Source organism: Phallusia mammillata, chromosome 2 (genome assembly GCF_965637545.1).
Source record: "Phallusia mammillata chromosome 2, kaPhaMamm4.hap1.1, whole genome shotgun sequence".
Taxonomy (NCBI): Eukaryota; Metazoa; Chordata; class Ascidiacea; order Phlebobranchia; family Ascidiidae; genus Phallusia; species Phallusia mammillata.
Genome location: NC_137253.1, coordinates 23,684,845 through 23,706,052, shown reverse-complemented (window position 1 = coordinate 23,706,052; position 21,208 = coordinate 23,684,845). Strand labels below are relative to the sequence as shown.

Below are 21,208 nucleotides of genomic sequence, written 5' to 3'. Positions count from 1 at the left end.
TTAGAATTCGATTCAAGACAAAAGTCGCGTTTGTGCAAACGAAAAACGTTTTATTTTAGCAAAATGCCTTTATACCATCCGATGCATGGCAAAGTTTATTGTTTTTGGCTGTGGCAAAGTTAAACGTTTTGCCAGGAGTGATTAATACCTTACTGGCCCGAGGACATCGGCAAAAATACAGACGTAATTTTCCGCTGAAATAGCTCATTTAATTTTGACCTACACGTTTAGAAAAAGAAACGTAAAGAATTCATGTTCCCTAATCGTAAATTCTTCTCACTCTTATTTATATACAACAACCAAATTTGTAAAGCATGGGCTATTTTAACCCTGGTAGATTTGGGAAACGAAATTTAGTCCCAATTTTTTTAGCACTCTTGTTTTACATTTCTAAAATATGATCTCTCACCCAAAAATGATCATTTTTATCTGAGTTGTAGCCGTTCTAAAATTTTCCTTTTTACGGGCAAACAAACACGGCAATCGAAACTGTGTAATAACAGACAAGGTTAAATTGCTCACGCAACGCAAGTTTATTGAAAGGCGTTTCCGGCCTCAAGATGCAACAGTAATACGCACATAAGGTCGGGAGGAGTTGAGTGCTTCGAGATGGGACGTCGGCGAACTGTGAGTTTTCACCCAACCAAGTAAGCGCAACGTGAAAAAAATCGACCACAAAACGAGTTAGCTTCATCAGGAGTTGTGCTGTCACCCAGGCTTAAGGAACGTCGACAGCTGGTTTAAAAGGTTTACTCCAATAAGTGTCGTGCGCCCATACGTGATGGAAGATCAGAAACGACTCCTGTCGTGATGGGTTCTTCGACCATGTCGCCTCTACGGTATATACACGGAAATAGATAGAAACGGCGCAACAATATACAAGAATCTCGGAATATCTCGTCAGGGGGCGGGTTTTTGTGTTTCCTGCGACCCCAGCAAGCGGGTAAGAGACGCATGACAAAAGCGCGCAGTAAAAAATAAACATCGTCGTCGAACGAATGGCGAGGAAACAACGAGAGTAAAATAGAAAAATTAAGCAACGATAGCGTCGGCGGCACGAAAGAGGAATTCTTGACACAATAACGATATCATTCTTGTTCGTACAAAAAAGCGGAAAAACAGCGGATAATTGGGTGGTAAACACTAACACGGAAGGAAAATCCGGGTGCGAGAGTTCCACCGGCTGGATGGAAAAAGAAAGGCCTTTTTCTGCACCACAAAACACTGCGCGCTAAACGTGTATGTATCAGTAGTATGTAATAGGTTAGTGCAAGGGGAGCAGAAAGATGGCGAGCACCAAAATACGCGATTTGCTCAAGAGATACAACTCGACTTTAGGGTGACTATGGGCGCTGGTGTACAGGAGTTCAAAAGGTTAGTGGTATAAAAGAAGCATTTTGCGGCTTGTTGTTTCAGGAACGTGCGCCCAGTAGGCTAGATGTGCACCATGGTTTCAACAAACAGTGGTTGGCAACGCATACTAGTAAGAATCGATGGAAAAACGGACTAGAAAAAAGGTTATGCAATACCGAACTGCGGACAAACAAAATGGGATAGCTCCTGCGTGCTGGTAGCGGGAAGTGCTGGAGACGACGGACAGTAACTAAGCACCATACTGTGATGTAAGAATAGGATGTAAAAATGATATGGAGCACCGCTAGCGGTTTCAAATCAACGAGCGTCCACCAGGGTAGGCCGAATGCATGCCCGGCGCCGAATTTTGCATCATTTGAGGGGGTCGACCCATGTTGGGCATCGGTTCCCACGGTCCCATTTCTGGAGGGTAATTAGGTGGGTTGGGGCCAGGACCAAAACCACCGATGCCACTTGGTCGCATCATGGGGTTTCCGGGAAAGTTACCGCCGGGCGTCATTGGACGTTGGCCCATACTGGTGTTTGGGTATCTGCAAACAACAGAAGGAAACATTCCCATGAGATTCAGTTTCCAAGTTAAATTGTTGACTTAATACAGGTTTGTTGGCACTTAAGGTAGATCTATCCATGAAAATTTATGCCGCTATAATAAAGAAGTAAAAATCTGGTGCGTCGGTTCCTACCTGACTTGTTGCATCGTGGGGCTTCGAACATTGATGTGGGCATTGCCGGCTGGATCGCCCTGACCAGGGTCTTGGTTGCCAGCGCCACCACCTCCTGCGCTTGGGGGGAAGTAGGAAAGTGTTTCGGAAGGTTTGTCGCTGGGTATAATGCCCGTCAAGTCAAATTCGGTTCTGACTTGTGACGGTGTTGGGCCAGGAGGTCCGGCAGGTGGGCCGCCCTGCATCATACCGCTATGTGGTGGGTAGTTACTTGGTCCGCCCATCATACTGTTGTGTGGTATACCATATCCTGGCATGTCCATTCCCGGATTAGGTTGCATCATGCCGTGCTGGGAACCCTGCATGCTGGGCGACATCGACATTTCGGAGTGCGACGGGGGCCGATATTCGCCGCCATAGGCATCGCCCATCGGTGGACCTATCGGTCTGGGGCCGGCCGAGCGCGGACCTGACATGCCAGGGTCGTAGCCAGGTGGCGCTGCACCCCCAGGCAACTGTTGTGGCATCATGTTACCTGTTGGTGTCCGTATGAGCGGCCCCATGTTGCTGCCCATAATAGGCATGCCACCTTGTTCCGCATGATTGGGGTTGTGCGTCAGTGGCGGCGGCTCCTGTGAAATCATGCTGTTCCCGTTCATATGGGTAAGCGGTGGCGGACTTGAAGTGTCCTTGACCTACATAAAACAATACCTTATCTTTACACCAGAATAAAATACGTTCAAAACCTTAGGATACTAGGTTGGTAACCATTCAAAATTTATACGAGTCAAATTAAGAAAATGAAGCAAGCTGGTTTATAGGGAGATACGGCAAAGGCAAATAAAGAACGATAAACATACCGCATCCTGGTAAAGAGGAGAGTGCATGGAAATGGGATAGGAACTAATCTTGTGGATCATTTCAGTAATGGCAGATGGAGGTCTAGGACCCTGATTAGGTGGCATCATTCCTGCACTTGAAGGCGTCCTGGGTGGCTATATGATACAAAAAGTATTTATAATTTCCAATGGCAAGACAATCAACTTTTTAAATTACATTTAATACATAGACTTTTGGATTTTTTTAGGGAGAATAAAAAAATTCTGTCTTTGATAAATTTAACATCAGAAAAATGCAAATAAAGAAACTTACCACCATAGAGGATGGAGGTCCAGGACCCCAATCACCTTCTTGACCCCGGCCGGCAGAATGGGGACCATTGGGTGGCATCATGTTAGGGTGATCGACTGGAACTTGGTGGGGCATGTTTCCTTGTCCCATGGGCATGAATTGTGAGTGGTTGTTAATGGGACCACCCGGCGATGTGATCATGGGGGAACGGGGCACTGCAGGGTGATGGGGTGACATCTGAGGTAAACCACCTGGACCCATCTCCTCGTGCATGAATGGTGACTGGTTGATCAAACCTGCAGAGTGGGTCATCCTTGGCGATGGCACTGGATGTCGAACTAAAATAATATTTGATCAAACATTGATAAGTGGTGCGCGCTTATAATGTTTTGACATTTGAGAAAGACATTTCAGTATACACCTATTATTATTTGACAACTGCAAATAGGAACAGCATTCTTTAGCAAAATATTTATATAGTGTAGAACAGGGGTTCCCAACCTTTTTTGCTGCTCGTACCCCTTTGTCGGGTCAGAGCATTCTTCGTACCCCTAAAAAAATTCTGATGGAATTTTTTAAATGTATATTGCTAAATTAAACTGCTTTTGTAGCTCAATTAAACGTTAAACCAGTATTTCACACAAAAATGCTTACTTTTGTACTTTGTTGTGTATTGCTGGCAGCAAATAAAATAAGCATTGTAATGAGACACTGAGGCTTCTTACTAAATAGCAAAAATTATTTGTGGATAATTGTTTTGTTTTTCAAAGCAAAGATTAATGGCATAATATCATTTACAATTCAAAAAGAAAACCGAATTGTGAAATCTGTTTGAAAGGCTACTCTGTGTCCCAAGGATCTTCGTACCCCTTGCTGTTCAATCTCATACCCCCAAGGGGTACGAGTACCCCTGGTTGGGAACCCCTGGTGTAGAATGTAGATAATGTTTTACTTTCCTTAGCGCCCACACAATTGTACTGTAGTGGTGAACATACACCAGACACAACAACATTTTGATGCATCAGAATACTGCTTACCCCAAAGTCTTTGAATAACTATTTTTTCATCAGCAATTTGTAAGACAAGGGACAGATTAGACAATTATGAGATAAATACAATTTGGAAAAATAAAAGCAGGCACTATTTCAAACTGACCCAGTCAATAATTGTTAAAGTTTTCATCAAATGGTGTCAGCATGTATTTAAACATTCTTTGTAATAATGGTCAATGGTACAGAGGTAACAAAAACTAATTGCAATGCAATGCTTACCACCAGCAAAAGACATCGATGGTGATCTTGGAACAGGACCAAGCTTAAGATCTGGGGGTCTTGGTTCACGCCTTCGCTCCATAGCATCAACCATTCTTCCTCCATGCCTTTCCTGTGGAACATTCATTGGCCCCATTCCAGGGTGCATGTCATGTGGTCCCAATGGTGGTGGTCCAGACATTGTTGAATCAGGATAGTTGGGAAGAGAATTTGAACCTTTATTTGAATATGGAAAGTTCGGAGGACACATTGCAGGATTACTGATTCGCATGCCTGTGGCTGGATCAATGCCACCCCCAGGTGTAAGGGGTGGTTCTGGTCCAGGTGGAAGGGGCCCGTCTATTGATTGACTTGGCACAGGCCCTGCTGATGTCATGATCATGCCACCAGGCAATGGTCCATGCGAGGGTGAAACCGTTTCTTGCATGTGAGGAATTCTGCTATTGGGTGGAAGTGATCCTGGGTTGCCATACATTGGTGCCCATTCTGACCCCATTGGGGCATCAGGATTGTTCATGTCAAAAGGTATGTTGCCACCAGGGCCACCATGCATGCCCTCTGACTGATAAAGACTTGCTTTCTCTTTCAGTTTTTCAGAAAACGGATATTCATTGGGATGCAGACCAGGCTGTGGTAGGCGAGGCACTGGGGGTCGAGTCATTTTGGGACCAATCACTCCAGCAGGTGGCAGGCCAGGACCATGATACATTCTGTTTCCTGGGGGTCTTACAAAACCCCTTGGCAGTCTGTAGTTTGGAGGAATTTGTTGCCCTTCGTATGGAATTCTTCCAGGAGGGCCAGGCCGCATATGTGGATACCTCATCATTTCCGGACCTGGCACATTCGGACCACCAGGGTCGTGCATTGGATGACCAGGGGGCATCCATCGGTGGGGTGGACCGTTAGGGGTGTAAGGTGGGGGTGATGTGTCAGGTTTTCTGTTTTGCCTTTTTTTCTCATTGTATGCCTAAAAAATATTTAACTTTCTATATATTTTTGACATACCCACAGCAGAAAAATATTGTACCAGGCATGCAATGAAGTTTTAGCAGATAAGACAGGCTATAAGCAGTGGTTCTTAACCCTATAAAACACACTGAATAACTTTGAGTGTTTTTTTTTAATTTTAACAAACCCTGTTAATTATTTTTTGGGTTACATTTTTATATGTATTCTCCATTATAGATAAACACATCACAAAAAAGTGGAGGTGTGAATTAGCAACAAACTTAAATAGTTTTTGAATCACAGAAGCCATTTAGTGGTATCTTTACCTATGTGAACTTAAGTGTTTGTTAAATTATACAACTGAGGGCTTCCATTGCCCTCATAATACAGCAAAGTACCAAGGTTGCTATTTATTTTAAGTTAAGAACCACTGCTATGAGGGCTACAGTTAGTTGTGGTTGGTACGTGAGTAGTTAACTCAACGTACTTGGACAAGCCGTAACCACTCTGTTTCCTTGGAGGGGACATGTGAGCCCATGGACGATGCACTCACTGGGTTATTTGTCTGAATGAACTGTTCGAGGTGTTTTGTCATGGTGTAGTGGCCTGGCGGTGCACCTTGCCATCTTCCATTGTCAGGCTGTTGATGTGAACCTGTTATTGAAGAAAAGTAACAAATTATAGAGCTTTTGTGAAATCCTCAATTTTGAAATACACAAATTTTGATTTAAAGGTAACCAACCGGAGGTTGAACTTCCTTCTGTTCCTTTTAGCATGGCCTCTTTGATAAATCGAAGTTTATTAAGTGACACTTCGCGATGCCTCTTTTGCTCTTCAGACAGATTTTCTTCAGAGGTGTCTTTGCTCTGTTAGAATCGACATTAAATAAAATGTAAGATTTTGAATCAATTTAACTTTCCCTTTACAAGGCCCATAAAAACTTTAAATTTACCTTTGTTAGTTTCTGCATTTGCTTACCTGTTTTGCCAAGGAAGGTGATGAATGCTTTCCACCATTACCTTCATTTGACTGGTCATATTCACTTTTGATATTTTGCATGTTTTGTGGTTTACCGTCTTCTCTGCCAGTGGGTCTCGGGCTTGTAAGATTTGCTTCAGATTTTATTGTTCTGGAAGGTTGTGTCATGTAGGAACTGTGATGGTTTTGATCTGATTGTTGAGTGGGTGACTTGTGCAGTGTGGAGGCATTGCCACTAAGACTGCCTGACTTAGATGGCTTCATTCTGCAGTTTCTTTGAGATGTTTGGTGATATGACACAATGTTAGGTGCCTTGCCTTGGTGTACAACATTGGCTGCTGCATTTGCAATTTCCGAGTTGAAAATGTACATCAACTGATTGTTAGCCTAAAAAACAAATTGCAAAGTATTATTTAGTGTAATTGCCAAAACTCTGGAAACCACTAAGCACCAAAAATAAGTCTAAACATATGAATAAATGTGCGGTATAAGCAGATAAAACATGTAAACAAGGGTTCCATTACATTCAACTACACCCCACAAAATACTTGTAGTAGAATTAGACGGGGCTTTGTATATTGGACCTGGTCATTTGGAAATAAATCTCTAAATTGGGGTGATAGATTGGTATGTGTTAAACTATTAAGTGGGCATAAAAGTTAACCACCGCTAACCCTGTGTTTTTTCTACGCATCAATTTTCCCAATACATAGAAAATACAACACTACAGGTGCTCTTCTTTGCTATTGTATTAGATTTAATAGTTTGAAAAAAATCACTCTTAGTAGCCCTTTAGTTACTTGCAGTAAAAACTAGGAGTTTGTAAAAACAATTTCAAGTAGCAGTGGCACAAACTTAGGACAATGCAAAGTTCCATATGGCACTGGAAGGAACCATATATCACATTTTGACATAACCTTTTTGCTGCCCATTGTTTTGGCTAATATTACTTTACTTCATGCATGAAGCAGAATTTTGTTTGGACAGTTTTGTAGTTTGGTATATATATATGTATAGATATACAATATGTTGCAATATTACTGACACAAATAAACTTCCATTTACCTGGGCATCACTGACACTGTTTGATCTGGAGGCTGCTTTCGATTCTGCAGATGCTTTTTTACCTAATAAAGTACAGCAATGATTATCACACAGCACAAAGCATAAAAACTGCAAACTAAATTAAAAAAAGAAAATTTTTCATGTATATTCCTAAGAAAAACTTTGATCAAATTTAACTAAACAGATTTACACAGCTGTTTAAAAATACATTCGTACAACCACAGATATAACATGCCACATGATCATGTGGTTAACCAAAACCAATCACAAGTACCCTAAGGCTAGCAATTACATGGCCTGCACAGGCCCTTGGTTATTTTCACAGCCTGCCAATTTTATTGCTATTTTTTTGCTTCAACTTACTTTCATCTTTTGATCTGCTTTTTCTTCGTTTGGCCTTTGGTGCTGCTGAAAAAATAAAGGAGTCCCAAGTTTAAAAAAATCTTTGATACTTGGCTTCAGAGATTAGTCATTTATTGATGATTCATTATTAACAAAGTATATTTTAAACATATATTTTAAAACATTCTTACGTCTGTCTCCATCCTTGGAATCTACAGACTGTCCCCTTTCCCTTTTGTGACCTTTCTTTGTTGTTGTTGTCCCACCTAAAGTACCATCGGCACTGATGGAACGCTTGTCTTGCTGGATTGACGGTGATGGGGGAGGCAACATAGCCCCTGTTACTGGAGAACACAAAGATGACGGAAAATCACCCATTCCTGATGAGGGGGGCATGCCTTGAAATGAGTTTGGTGGCCCCATGTTGTTGTTATTGTTTTTGGTCAGTGATCCGATACCTGGGCCAGCAGTGAATGACTCTGGTATAGCATTTACTGTTACTTGCAATGCAGACATAGGATTGACTGGCCGATTGGGAAAGTTGTTACCAGACCCCATTGGCCCTCTTGGACTTTTACTGCCATCTGGGCCCGGGCCTAGACTTGGCATCATGCTACTTATGGAATTTTGCCTTTGCCACATAGGCTGATAGGGCATGTTATTTCCTCCTGAATGGTTAGGATGCTGTGGTGGCATGTTGGGATCAAAAGGCATATTGGGTCTTGGACTAATGCTGTGATCCATGTAACCACCTGGAGCACCTGGATTCATTCCCGGGTTGTCAAATATTGGATTATGTGGAGGCCCTGTATAAAGGTTTGTAGTCCTTGAATGCGCAGGATGACGCTGGTACATATTGCCACCTGTTGGTGACGTGAATCGGTGGTACGGCGATGATGGTAAGTTTTGCACAGGACCAGTACTGGTATTAGGTATCACTTGACCTGGCTGGTTGTGGATATTGGAACTGTATGAGGTAGTTGTTGTTGACTGGTATTGTGCAGAATCAACAGGGCGAGCCATCTTTTTTAACCTGAATCAAAGAAAAGTTTAAATACTCCTCACAAGAACAATATTTGTTTGAAAATTGTTCCAAATTTTCTGCAAAGACTTTGCATCACTTTTTACAGCTTACAAATATTTCTTTTCAAAATTCAGTAACAAAGCTTACCTGTTAGTGTCAGTAACCCCAAGTATTTCCTGTAAATGTGACTTTCCACTCGATGGAGGACCAGGAGTTGGAGAAAATGAAACTGGTGTTGTTGATGATGGTGGTGTAGAAGAGGTCTGACTTGTAGGGAACATACCACCAGCACCAGAAAATGTATCATTGCTGAAGGATTTTCCAGCATTGGGTGGTACCTAAATTTAACAAAAAGTGTGACAAAGTCATATGCATACAGTATTGCACCAGTTAATCTTCACACAAGAACAGTGGTTCCCAACCAGGGCCCATGACCCCCCAGGGGGCCACGAGCTGTGTTCTGGGGGGCCACAGGAGTATTTTCACCAGAAACACCCACAAAAAGCCAGTTTATTTTTGTAATGCGCGTAACTAAGTGTGTGTTGTAAATAACTTTATTCCTAATTTAATCGACTATTTCACACACTATTTGCCTATATTAAGGTTTTTCATGATTACAGATTCTTTTTTGCTCTATTCGACCTGTTTAAAGCCGAAATTAGTACCGAATTCAAACACCGGTTGCCATTTCAATTTTTTATGGGGGCCACAGGACTTACAGGGTTACTTGAAGGGGGCCACAAGGTCAAAAAGTTACGTGTAGGGGGCCATGGTCTACGTAAGGTTGGGAACCACTGCACAAGAATAAAGCCTGTTTTAATGGGGTTATACACATATTAAATATAAAACACCTCTTAGGTTTAGAGGACAGTAATTATAGCACAAAAAATATGAGTGTATATGTCTGTTAGGATTTTAAAATAGTGTCTTACTTTTCAAATCACATTTGAAAGCGAATTTAAGAATTTAGGTTAATGACACTACAGAAAAATATTTTCTTGATTAGGTCACACTTAAAATCATTATCAGCAAACTAACATACTGACTGGAAAATACCATTTAAACTCACACTAAAAAGAAAAGGTCAGTGCTACAATAAAGCCTTTTTACAGTGCAAACACTTACAGCAGTTGATGCAGATGATGGCATGGTTGTGATGGCTGGGCTTACAGCCGTAGTAACAATACTTGTAGTTGATGAGGTAGAGGCTGTCACTGAGACAGCTGTGATGGAGGGAGACAGGACTCGACTGGTATCACCTGATGTAAAGCTGTCACTGGATGGGGGCATGTCATAACTGGTGTTATTATTGATTAGCTGCATGGCTTGATCATCAAAAACAGCAGAATCTGAGCCCAAGTCTGGAAGATCAGATTCAGCAGAAACTGAGTTTAAGGTTTGCCTGATATCTTCTGCAGAAAGATTCAGAGCTTTTTGACCTAGGTCTGCAGGGCCACCAGTCCCGCCAGCAAACTGAAAATCGAGGTTAAGTCCATTATCATTTGGTAAAACTTCCTCTCTGTTCATTGTTGCAGTGTTGGAATTTTCAATATTGAGTGGTGCACTAGGCTTAGAAGTGGAACTTTGTTCTTCGTCTTGAAAACCCAAGGCATCAACGATTGCACTGTCTTCAAAATGTGAATATTGCAAAGTGCTTTCCATATCCACTTGACCTCTGGTTGCCGGCGAGTAAGACACATGCGTAAGCATGCCTTCACTGGAGGTTGCAGTGGTAATGTTGCCCCCGTCAGTGTGGCCACTTTCATCTGTCACTTCACTGCAGCGGCTCAAATCTGACACACTGTTACTTGAGGATGTTCTACTGAGGTGATTGCTGATGTGTCCTGTAGCAGTTACTGGGGTGTTTGACTCTCGTTCATGTACCTTTGTCTTGCAACGTGCTACAGTGGTAGTCGTAAGTGCGTTTTCACTTGAAGATGGTGAGGGATATGATATCGTTGGTGATTCATATCCAACCATAGGTCTACCACCAAGATCATTCAAATAATCAGAAGTTGCTCTTGGACTTTGTCTTGACGATGATTTGTCTTTGCTCTTTGTGATGACATTGTCCTTGACACAATCTAATGAATTGTGTCGATTCACAACAAAGTTGTTGCTATTCTGATTAGAGTAAGTCCTTGTCAAACCTATGTTCCGATGCTCTTTAGCATGCACATGATTAATTTGAACTCTTTTCTCATTACGATTTGATGTGATTTCCCGCTTAGAGGAAGAAGTGTTTCCTTTTCCCTCATTAGAATGAGGCAGGCCCAGTAAAGCGGCATTCCTGAAAAATTCCCACAAACAAGGCTCAGTTCCCATACGTACTTACTATTGCTAATAGAGCCAAACCAGGTTAGGTATGGAGAAATGACCAATTTACAGAAATTGCAACTTTTGACACAAATTCCTGTGGTTTGCCAATCTAAGTTGCTGCCCACTAATTACAAAATTCTTGCCAGTGTATAATTACCTTAAATCACTTGAGGGGTTCGCTGCCAATTTACTGTTTTCCCTTTTCCCTTGGATTGTGGCTGTGTTCAGTGACATACTCTGAGATGCTGCCACCGGTGGTGATGAGGCTGGATCTGGAAAATTACTTCCATGGATGACAGGTAGTGCTGACCCTTAATCGTATTTCAGTTCAGCATACAAACACATGTAGACTTAATAAAAATGCTTAAAAATGTTTGTAATTTAGAAAATGTTTATTTAAGTTTCAATTGTCACATAGATAGATAACAGGTTTTCGTATATTTTCAGACATTGACAGTTTTAAATTTGGGCCCCAACACAAGTTTATTTACAAATGTCAGTGAAACCAATTTTAAGATACCTCCAATAAAACCAAATCAGAGTTTAAACCAACATTTTGTAGATATATTTTTCAGATATACCCTAAATCAAAAAGGGGTGATCAAACCCTAAATCAAACCAGAGTTATAACTAACAAATTATATTTATGTCAACATATAAAACCATCTTCATTTGAGTTTGTTTTTAAACAAATTAAAATTTCAGTCTCAATAAAAAAAAACATTTGCTACATGAATTTCTTTCACCAAACAGTAAAACCAAAAACAAAAGAAATATACCAGTAAGCAAAGCACCACCATTCTTGGATAGGACATCATCGGATGTCGGGTCACTGAAAAAGGGTGATGTACTTCGCCTTCCATTATTATAGTTGCTTGACAAAGGACTTTTGGTGCAGTTGTTAAAACTTGCATTACCAGGAGATGAACCCACTGCGCTGCCACCTTTTAGTTTGGAGCCTGCTGCAGAATTTGGCATTCCAATGATAGATGTTGAGGTCATGTGATTTGTATCCATTTTCAATTCATAAAACTGTGAACAAAGTCTGGTTAGTAAACATGGCAATACAATTCCCCACTGTAGGTGCTATAAAGCACCAACAAAATTAGTGAAAGTGTTTGTTTTTTTCGTTCACAATGTATTTGTTTACATGGCACCTATTTTTTTCATTTATACAAATTTTAGGTAAAGAAATAAACTTTAGTTTAGGAAACGCCACAAGAGAGATTATGAGAATCAAACAGGAAAAAAAGTTGTTTTAAACAGGAATATATTACAACGTTACAACAACAAAAACATACTTACATAACAGAGGGGTGCCGTTGCCACTCCATCGAAATATATCAGAAGTGTATTCCAAAGCGAAAATCATCAAAAAATATGAGATGTGACAAATATAAATAGAAACATTGCACCACATTTAATCAACCATGATCAGTACAAAAGTCTAAATAAAAAAAAGAAAGTTCACAGAAAAGTGAAAGCTGCCAGAATAATTTGTTCTTCTACTCTAACCTTTCTATCGCAATACTTGTCCGGTCGAAAACTACGCACAATTCTGCATGAATCACCTAAAACTCACTTTTTTGCATCGTGTGCACTTTCGATTACACGCCATAAAAACACTACGATCCCCTGCATTGCGAATTTGCCTTTCATTCATGGCGAACGGCTACAATCAGAGGCGAGAGCAGATTAGCGAGTAATGAGGGTCTAGAAATAAAGTCCCGCAACACAACAACAGGCTCAACAGTGTCCGATTCAGTTAGCACAATGCCCAGCGACTGTTCTCCATGCGGAGCGGCGACGTAGACGCGTGCACAACTGGCGCACACACGCGTCCCTCCCACACAGTGACACACAAGGAAGGTAAACGCGACGAGAGAGTCGGCAGCGACAAGGCAATAGAAGACAAAGGCTAGCGAACCGGCGCATCGGACAACTTGAAACCGTAACCAACTGGGCGATGCAATGAAGTCAGTTTGTCGCGTGGATTCAAAAATTTGCCTTTTCCTTAATCATTCCTAAAGCACGCTGGTGCAATTAACAGTTTCCCATATTTTAGGATGTGCGTGTACAACTTTCCGGCGTTAAAACAATAATGCAAGACGCTTAGAACATACACGAGTCACCTGAGACGTGGGATACAGTCCCAGACGCACTTTGAATTTCCTTCACTTCGTAATCAGGCTAAACGACGCAGTCAATCAACGTGAGCTACATCCCGTTAGGAAATAACGTTTCAGGCCAAGCGACGTTTAAAACAAGCAAAAACAACGCATTGCGAATACCTTTACTTTTGAATATCTTTTTAAAACAAATAAGTCTACTATTTAAACTGGATGTCACAGAGAGATGGAAATACTAAGACAGGCCGCTAAAAAAGGAGCTCGACATCAAGTTAATGATTGACGTCCGCAAGATTCCCCGGGCATGGCAAATAACGTATTCCATCGCCCAACATTCCAGCAACATAGAAAGTACATAATTATTATAACGAGAAAAACAAACATTTCTCCAGGGCCCACAATGACACGCATATTTGAACAGAGCAAATCAAACACGACTGGGAGCATTGACAACACATAAATAACTAGAGGCAGTTGGATAGGTGTGCAGTGACAACCTCTTCAAACAAGACAAGTTGAGTTTAGCACGGAAGGGCACGAACTGACGACTTGGGCCGATTCTGGTCTACCCCAGTGCGATTGCGACGAATTGGGAAAAATCAGCAACGCAGTTTCAAAGGGTTGCACCATTTCCGCTTAAATGCATTGTTTTGACGATTTTTATGGCTGAGTTTTATGTCTACCAATAAAAACGGAAAAACTAACTTAAACGTAAACACAAAACACCTAGCACGTGCACACACATCAAACTATTCTGTTAGTTTCAAACGAAAATTTGTAACGTCCAGCAAGGGGCTGACAAACCATTCTAACGGAATCGGAATGATTTTGAAAGCGGAAGGTTGCAGTTTTTATTAAACTATCATGTTCAGTATTCATTGTGTCGTTCTGCAGGGCAATGCGTGAATTGCATACAAATCTAGGACCTTGCGTTTCAACACATTCCGTTTTATCTATTTTCTTCAATAAAAACTCCAGCGACGAAGTTTAAGACCCAATTTCACACCTTCGCATAACTCTAACGTAATCATTTGGGTATATAGTGCCACGACATATCACTATCACAAAAATATGCAATAAAATAGCTTTGCTACATTGGCAGTTGGCACAAAGCAGCAAGTAGTTTGTTTTTGAGACCTAACGAACGGAACCCATTATTAAATTTATAAATCACTGAACAACAAGGTATTCAAGCGAAAACAGAGAAACGGTGCTATCAGAATTAATCCGAATCAAGGGTTTTCAATGAGGCAAACTTTAGGTGCATGGGAAGGGCGACCCGCGTCGAATCCCATGTGAATTATATCAGCGGAAAAATCAATAGCAATGTAAAGAAAGCTAAGAAATTTGTGTTGCATAAAACATTAGGTCCCCAGGCCTATTGTTTTTACTGAACGTTCAACGTAACACAGGCCACATGGCACAAACAAAAAAACAAGTCACATACGGCAAAAATATGTTTTCTTTTTCTAAACAGCGTTTTAATACAATCTGGTTGCAAAATCAGATGTTTACGTAAGACTATTTAGTACCTGATACCTGTAGATTTTTAAATCAGCTTTAACCGCGGGAGCAGCGACTTCTCGTGCTTACTCTAATCACTGAGCAACAGTTATCCTTTCCGATGCGACGCTAATTGGCATCGCTATGATACAACTTGTAAATGTCTCTGTCTGCTATGACAAATCGAAGTATCGCTGCGGTCTGTGCACGGGAGAATCACGCGCGGTTCGACTCCACAAGCTGAGCGCAGCAACTGCTCGTCTCGGGACGCGCTTTGATTGACAACGTCAATCACGAGCGATATGTGTACACGCTCCCTAACCAACTCCGTCCGCACCCGTCATATACAGCCATCACGTCAGCAAACAGCTAAAGCACACGTCAGGTTCTAAAACTCGCGTGTTTTTACGCGACATTGTCCGTCAGCACCTCAACAACGGGCCATCCGAAACCATGCAAGCGTGCTCAAAGTATCGCTTAAACCATTAAGAGAGGCTGTATCTAGTTAACTGGGCGACAGCACGTTCGCTTTTTTTCGCGACCATTCGAACACAAAACAGCATACTCGCGTTAAAACGACACAAACTTACATAGCGCGAAACCTGCTCCGTGTCGAAGTAACCGGGGCGTGACGAAGAGAGGGCCGTCGGCCGCGTTTCGAGAAGGCGAAAAATCTTTGTTAATAACGAGCCGTGAGCGAATCAGCGAGGCGTAAATAGTTAGTAAACGCAGCGGCGGCGCAGAGGATAATTGTAATCAAAAGAAATGAAGTCGACAACGGGCGCAAGGCGACAAATTGCGCGAATGCTGCCGCGCGGAGAGGGCCAAAAAAAGTTCGGCGGATGGCAAGGAGCAGTATTCCAGCACATTGACAATGCAAGATCGCTTTTTGCGCACATGCGCCGCACACACCACGCTTAGGAGCAACCTCGGCCTCCCGTGAATGGACGAAGAAACAAACTCTCGCTCTCGGCAAGGCGTCGAAAACAATCAATGCTACAAGAGCGAGCGTTGAGCTCCTTTTTCTCGACGTTGGCGACGCGTAAGGTGGGGATAGAGGGTGAACACACGGGGCTCCGACAGTTTTTTGAAGATGCGTAACGGGTTCCAGTGATGAACCTACACACGGGCGCTCGCCTTCTTCTTCAACTCGCGGCGTCGATGAGGGACAGTGGCGCTTTCTGTTGACGGTTGCACTCGGCACTTTCGTTTCTTTTTGTCCCCTGCCCTAGGTAAGGTATTGAATATGATTTTCACAAATGTTACGCCGATGCCCCAAGTAGCGAAAAAAGAGCGACGGGAAGGTGACACTTGGGGAGCCTTTTGTGCTCGCTAACAGCTTGCATAACGGCTAATTATAACCGATTCGTCTAGTATTTCGCCCTTGTATGATTATTCACATTGTGTTTAAAGGTGAGGCCAGACTTGTTAAAACATTCTAGGCCTTCGCATGAAAAGATGATGACGTAACGCGTAAATAGCTGGAAAAAAATTTGCGGTTTCCAGTCTTCCTTTAGCTTGCATGTTTTACATTCTCCGTTGGTGTCTTTAACGCAACAATCCAATAACCACTGCATGTCGCCCCAAGCTACGCCGACCGCACGCGTCCACACAGACAGCCGCTGGCAGCCTGGCGCGGTTCAGATTGGTTTGAAACAGAATATAACAAGGCAGTCGAACGTTTGTGCCGCAAGCGCAATGTAGCTTGGTCGCCCCGTGCGGCAGGCACCTGAAATGTGTTTCAGCCAGTCAAGAATCCTTGCAAAAGTAATTACCGTGTGATCCTTAACACCATGAACCAAGTCTTATTAAACCAGACTAACCCTATCCACTACACCGGTGGTATCTCTAAAAATCACATTTTTTGAAATACTTTGTCCCTTAAGCATTAAATTGGACTTTGTTTACCTTTTTACAGCATAAAATTTCAAAAACTTGATATGGTCAATAATTTGCATGCAAATAAATTTAACCAAATATTACTGCAATGCGAGTTTCAATTTTCATGAACTGAAATAACATGTTGCCACTGCCTACTGCGGCAATAAAAAATTATAAACCTTTACTGAGATTACTTAGCTGCTCAGTAAAATAGGTCTAAAACATTGCAGCTACCTGTATGCGATAGATTAACCAATCAATATTAATTTACTTATGCAAGCCATGCAACTGAACATTTAAATGATGCCATCATTGTGGCGATTAATAATTCATTGCAACATTTACCCAATTCTGGAGCCTAGGAAAAATCCTCCTTTGCCTCACAAAATAAAATTCAACAATACCATAGAAAACATTTTTAAGCAAATTTGTACAGCTTTTAGATAATTTGCCAATATTAACAGTACGATTTTGTGACTTGAAAAAATTTGAAAATCAGCATCATTCAAAAATATGCAATTTATTTGTAAATAAATTCAAGTATGTTCCAAGCATATTCATATGTTGGAATGTGAGTCAACTCTATAGAATTCAAGTTGGTCACAGTCAATAAAGCATGACCAGACAGTGCCTAGCAACTACCTCTGCAAAGAGGCAAAGTGAGAAATGTAGCACACATCCAAAACTTACATGACCATTTCAAAAACATCAAATATTTGTACTACTGGTTTATCATTTAAGTTTATGTAACAGTAATAAGTGATATCATTCAAAAGTAGCACAATTTTTTCATATTATTATTTTTGGTAACAGATATTGATTTTTTTTTAAATATTATATTTTTTTAATATTTTGGCATGACAGAATACACAACAACAAACTGAAGATTACAAAGCAACCAATAAGTTGAAAGTAATAGAAAATAAAAAGTGTTTAAAAAGGTTGTGCAGAGTTTGTTAATCGCATTTTTTGGATGGGGATTGCCATTTATACAAACTGAGACAATAGTACAATTTGGACAGAATCTTATTGTTATTCATTGTCTCACCAAAACCAATGAGCAAACCAGCACCAAGTTTTAAAAAAATACATTTTGCTCAAACATAGCTTAAACCAAGCTCTTCAACCTAATAACTGAACCACGGCTGAAACAAACAAATTTATTCACATGAGTGAAAAATAGGAAACTGGATTTTGGCAGGTCATTAATATAAGATAGAAACAGCATAATTCATAGCAACAAATAAATAAACATGATCTGACAACAAGAAATCTGAAACAAAACATACATACCAATGACTAACCTGACATTGCAGGGTAAGACAAAAAACTATAGGGTAGTACCAAACTCTGTTAACACATTCCCCAAGTAAACACAGTTGTTACTTGTAAGTGCAATCACCTAGTGCCCACATAAAGTTGCGGATTTCAATCCCTTCTTAACCAATTATGTTTCCACGAGGAAAAGTCTTGACCAACTTTGGTCCAACTCAGAGTCTTTGTACTAAATTTAAGCTAGAACCTCTACCAAGATAAAAACAAATTAGTAAGCAGCTCCACTGAGGAGTGATGTGACCATCATATGTTAATGAGTTTTTCATTCAACCATGTATAAACAATAAAGACACAAAAATATGCATAAAAAGGTGAGAAAAAAACTTTTAACAAAAGGCTTAATAAGGTCACAAATGAAATTATATTCTAACATGAAAAAACATCAAAACACTATAAATTTATACCTTTTAAGGTATTCGTACTCATTCCAAAAAGGGGATTTCCGAAATTAGGCAAACTTATAAAACCTGTTCTAAACATTTTGTGTACAAACATGTTCTGTAAAGTGCAAATATTGTACGTTTTTAACGCGGTCAGTACGTTCAAAAAGCACACATATAAATACCTCGACTGCTATTTATTGGATCAAACATCAAATCATCACACAAGTCACAAATTGCAGGGTAGACTAACAAGATACAAAAACATACTTTAGGAAAGCAATTTAGAATGAACACAACAGAATAAAGACCGATTAAAAATTGCAATGCATTTTCCTAACAGATAATTTACGCAACAGCTATTTTACGCATGTGCAGTGTGCACCTCGCCTCTCGTTTTCACGCAAGCCTCTCTTTTCAGTGTGACTGGCACTGGCGACATCACTTGCAGAAAGATTCAAGCACACAACAAAATGGAAATTGCGCATCATGTGGAGAGAATTTACAACTAGCTTGAATTTGAAAACGTAAAATGTTAGTCAAAAATACGACATTCAAATGTGTAAGATTTTGATACCGATACTGGAAAGCGGCCGTTGGGGTTTGCAAAATCGCTGCCAACTACCGCATACGGCAGGGTTATTATATTTGATGATTCACAATCCCTGACAATTTCACATAGTAAAAAAAACACTGGGAACTACAAGGACCTTTTTAAACTTGAAATAAAATGCCACTGTAAAACCGTTTTTTTTTATGTCTCACGACATTAAACTTTTTGTTGTAGTTAGTGCCTTGCATATTAGGTACACTTGGCAAACCATTTTCCTTAACAGTAAAAGCAAATGAAACTTCCTACGTTCCCAAGTAGCATTGCTGTGTTTTCTTCTGGCGCGGGTTTTTATTTTTGTATTTAACGCGTATTGTTAGACAACGATAACAAATAGGTATTGTTAAGCAAGATTCACACCAGACGCGGTTGGCGGATAGCGACGTGTTTTTGCGTTCGACGGCAAGCGACGGGGTATTCACACCAGACAGCGACTTGCCGTGACGGCGTGATTTTCTCGGTTGAAACGGCTGACGGCAAAGTTAACTCGGATTTAACTTTTCCGTCAGCCGCGCTAGACTGCTGGATGAAAAACTTGATATTCGGCGGATGTTCGACTTGTTTACGAGACATTTCTGCGTGATTTCGGTCTTTTTGTTTGTAGGTGGATTGTTTTATTGTTATTTACCAGAAAAATAAGAATGGAGTCAATGAAGTACTGATAGTATTGGTACAAATTGTCTTGTTTTAATTGTTTTTTGGAAGTTTTTAGCAAATTAGTTTGTAATGCTCGTTTAATTTTTTTGTAAACAGTTCAAAATCAAATACTGGACACAAACATACTAAAATTTTATTACCAGTGGTTTCAAGAACTTTTGTTTACAGCTTTTTGATTATTCTTGGGTGGTCAACTAGTCATTGTTGTGTATGGATTTCCAGGTTGGTATACTTGAATAAAAATGTAGTTTCTGCTAATCAACTGTTTCATATGTTTCCAGAGTTTAAGACATGAATTTGTGACATGTTTGTCTGACCATAGAAAGCAATTTCCCTATGAAAACTTCATCAAACGTCACATGGCAAAATGGTGAAGTTACAAACTTCAGAGAAAGAGATGCCACAAGCCAACGAATACAACTTTTATTCCTCACAATTGACACCATCTAGCATCATTGTGATTGTGCAACAATGTGCAAGTTTATGTACATGCATCTTCTTACATTTAAGATTTTGTGTGTGTTGTTATATGATTGTTTTCTTTGCATTTCTGCAATCTTGTGTTTTCTAAATTGTGTTCATTTAAGGTATTGCTTCTATATTGCCAACTTTGAAACATAAAGTGTCTGTAAAACAGGAAAGTGTGTTTCAACAGCAATGACAGAAGTAAACTAAATCCAATATTGCTGTTGCAATTGATTTTGGAAACAGTACAAAGTGGGATGACGATCAACATTATATTTTGTCACAAAATAAACTAAACGGAATTTTGTAGCAACTTTCTTAAGACGTAGAAACACTCAATATGTCGAGCACGTTGACCCAGTTTTCTTAGCAACAAAAGTCGTTGACGCCAACCGCACTGCCGGTGTGAAGGGCCAACGTCGCGCCAAACGTTACGCGGAAAATCCGCCAACTACCGCCGGCGCTGACATCGCTAGCCGCAACCGTCAACCGCGTCTGGTGTGCAGAGCCCTTTACGTGCGCACACACGGCGCAAAACGAAACAGTAACGTTGTGCGTTAACCTGCGCGCCGCCAGTTTACCTCTTTACGTTTTATGGCATAGACGCGGTTGTAGCTAACTACAAGAACAGGTTCGGTCATTTTATTGAGTTGAGTTTATTTCGCTCGGTGAAAAAATCGTAGTAACACAATTGCACTAAGCACAGTTGGTGGAGTAATGAGAAACGCGCTGCAATTGCACTGGAATTTCGTCTTTTGTGCTCGACTTAATCGTCATAGAATGTGCAATCAAACATTTGTTAATTTCAAAAACTGCGCCGCATCAGAGGGATGAAAGAGCCGCGGGTTGGCGACCCCTGACACAATTGATACTGGCCAGTAACCTTGAAGGTACATGAATTAAGTCAAGTGTTTTACTTGGGATTTAAATGTTGGATCAGCAAATTAAACTAGAAACAGACATGCCATTTTGAGTGTAATGCCTTTTTCTAGTAACAATTATGGCTGTCGACCTGCTGCAATTATTGCGTCATATTTTCTTCATTGTTATTTGTTACGTCACAATATGCAACTATTTTTGTTTTGTCATCTATAATACTGAAACAATACATACCGGTATTCTGGATTTCTGTTA

At 40.7% G+C, this 21,208-nt stretch overlaps 1 protein-coding gene across 4 annotated transcripts; it reads right to left on the bottom strand.

The window, feature by feature from the left end:
- Nucleotides 1-509: 509 nt before the first annotated feature.
- On the bottom strand, nt 510-12,580 carry LOC145215120 (uncharacterized). Of its 4 annotated transcripts, none has more exons than XM_080083771.1 (16): nt 12,420-12,580; nt 11,894-12,146; nt 11,272-11,425; nt 9,921-11,085; nt 8,943-9,133; nt 7,963-8,804; nt 7,793-7,837; nt 7,430-7,491; nt 6,365-6,751; nt 6,129-6,252; nt 5,874-6,040; nt 4,439-5,405; nt 3,189-3,505; nt 2,897-3,031; nt 2,058-2,731; nt 510-1,904 (listed from the first exon to the last, which is right to left on the bottom strand). In XM_080083771.1, the coding sequence occupies exons 2-16, from the start codon at nt 12,129-12,131 to the stop codon at nt 1,667-1,669; spliced, it is 5,706 nt and encodes a 1,901-aa protein (XP_079939897.1). In that variant the 5' UTR covers nt 12,132-12,146; nt 12,420-12,580; the 3' UTR covers nt 510-1,666. The 4 variants fall into 4 exon arrangements, with proteins under 4 accessions (XP_079939897.1, XP_079939898.1, XP_079939900.1 ...); XM_080083772.1 differs by having other exon boundaries at nt 5,940-6,040; XM_080083774.1 differs by having other exon boundaries at nt 5,940-6,040; nt 7,793-7,834.
- Between the last annotated feature and the right edge of the window lie 8,628 nt (nt 12,581-21,208).

What these genes read in the sequence shown, in the direction of transcription:
- LOC145215120 (XM_080083771.1), bottom strand. Translation starts at nt 12,131, where the DNA reads ATGGATACAAATCACATGACCTCAACATCTATCATTGGAATGCCAAAT. An exon ending in AAGCAGATCAAAAGATGAAA is followed by an intron (nt 7,492 to 7,792) that starts GTAAGTTGAAGC and finishes GTACTTTATTAG; the next exon opens with GTAAAAAAGCATCTGCAGAA. An exon ending in GACCTCCATCCTCTATGGTG is followed by an intron (nt 3,032 to 3,188) that starts GTAAGTTTCTTT and finishes TGTATCATATAG; the next exon opens with CCACCCAGGACGCCTTCAAG.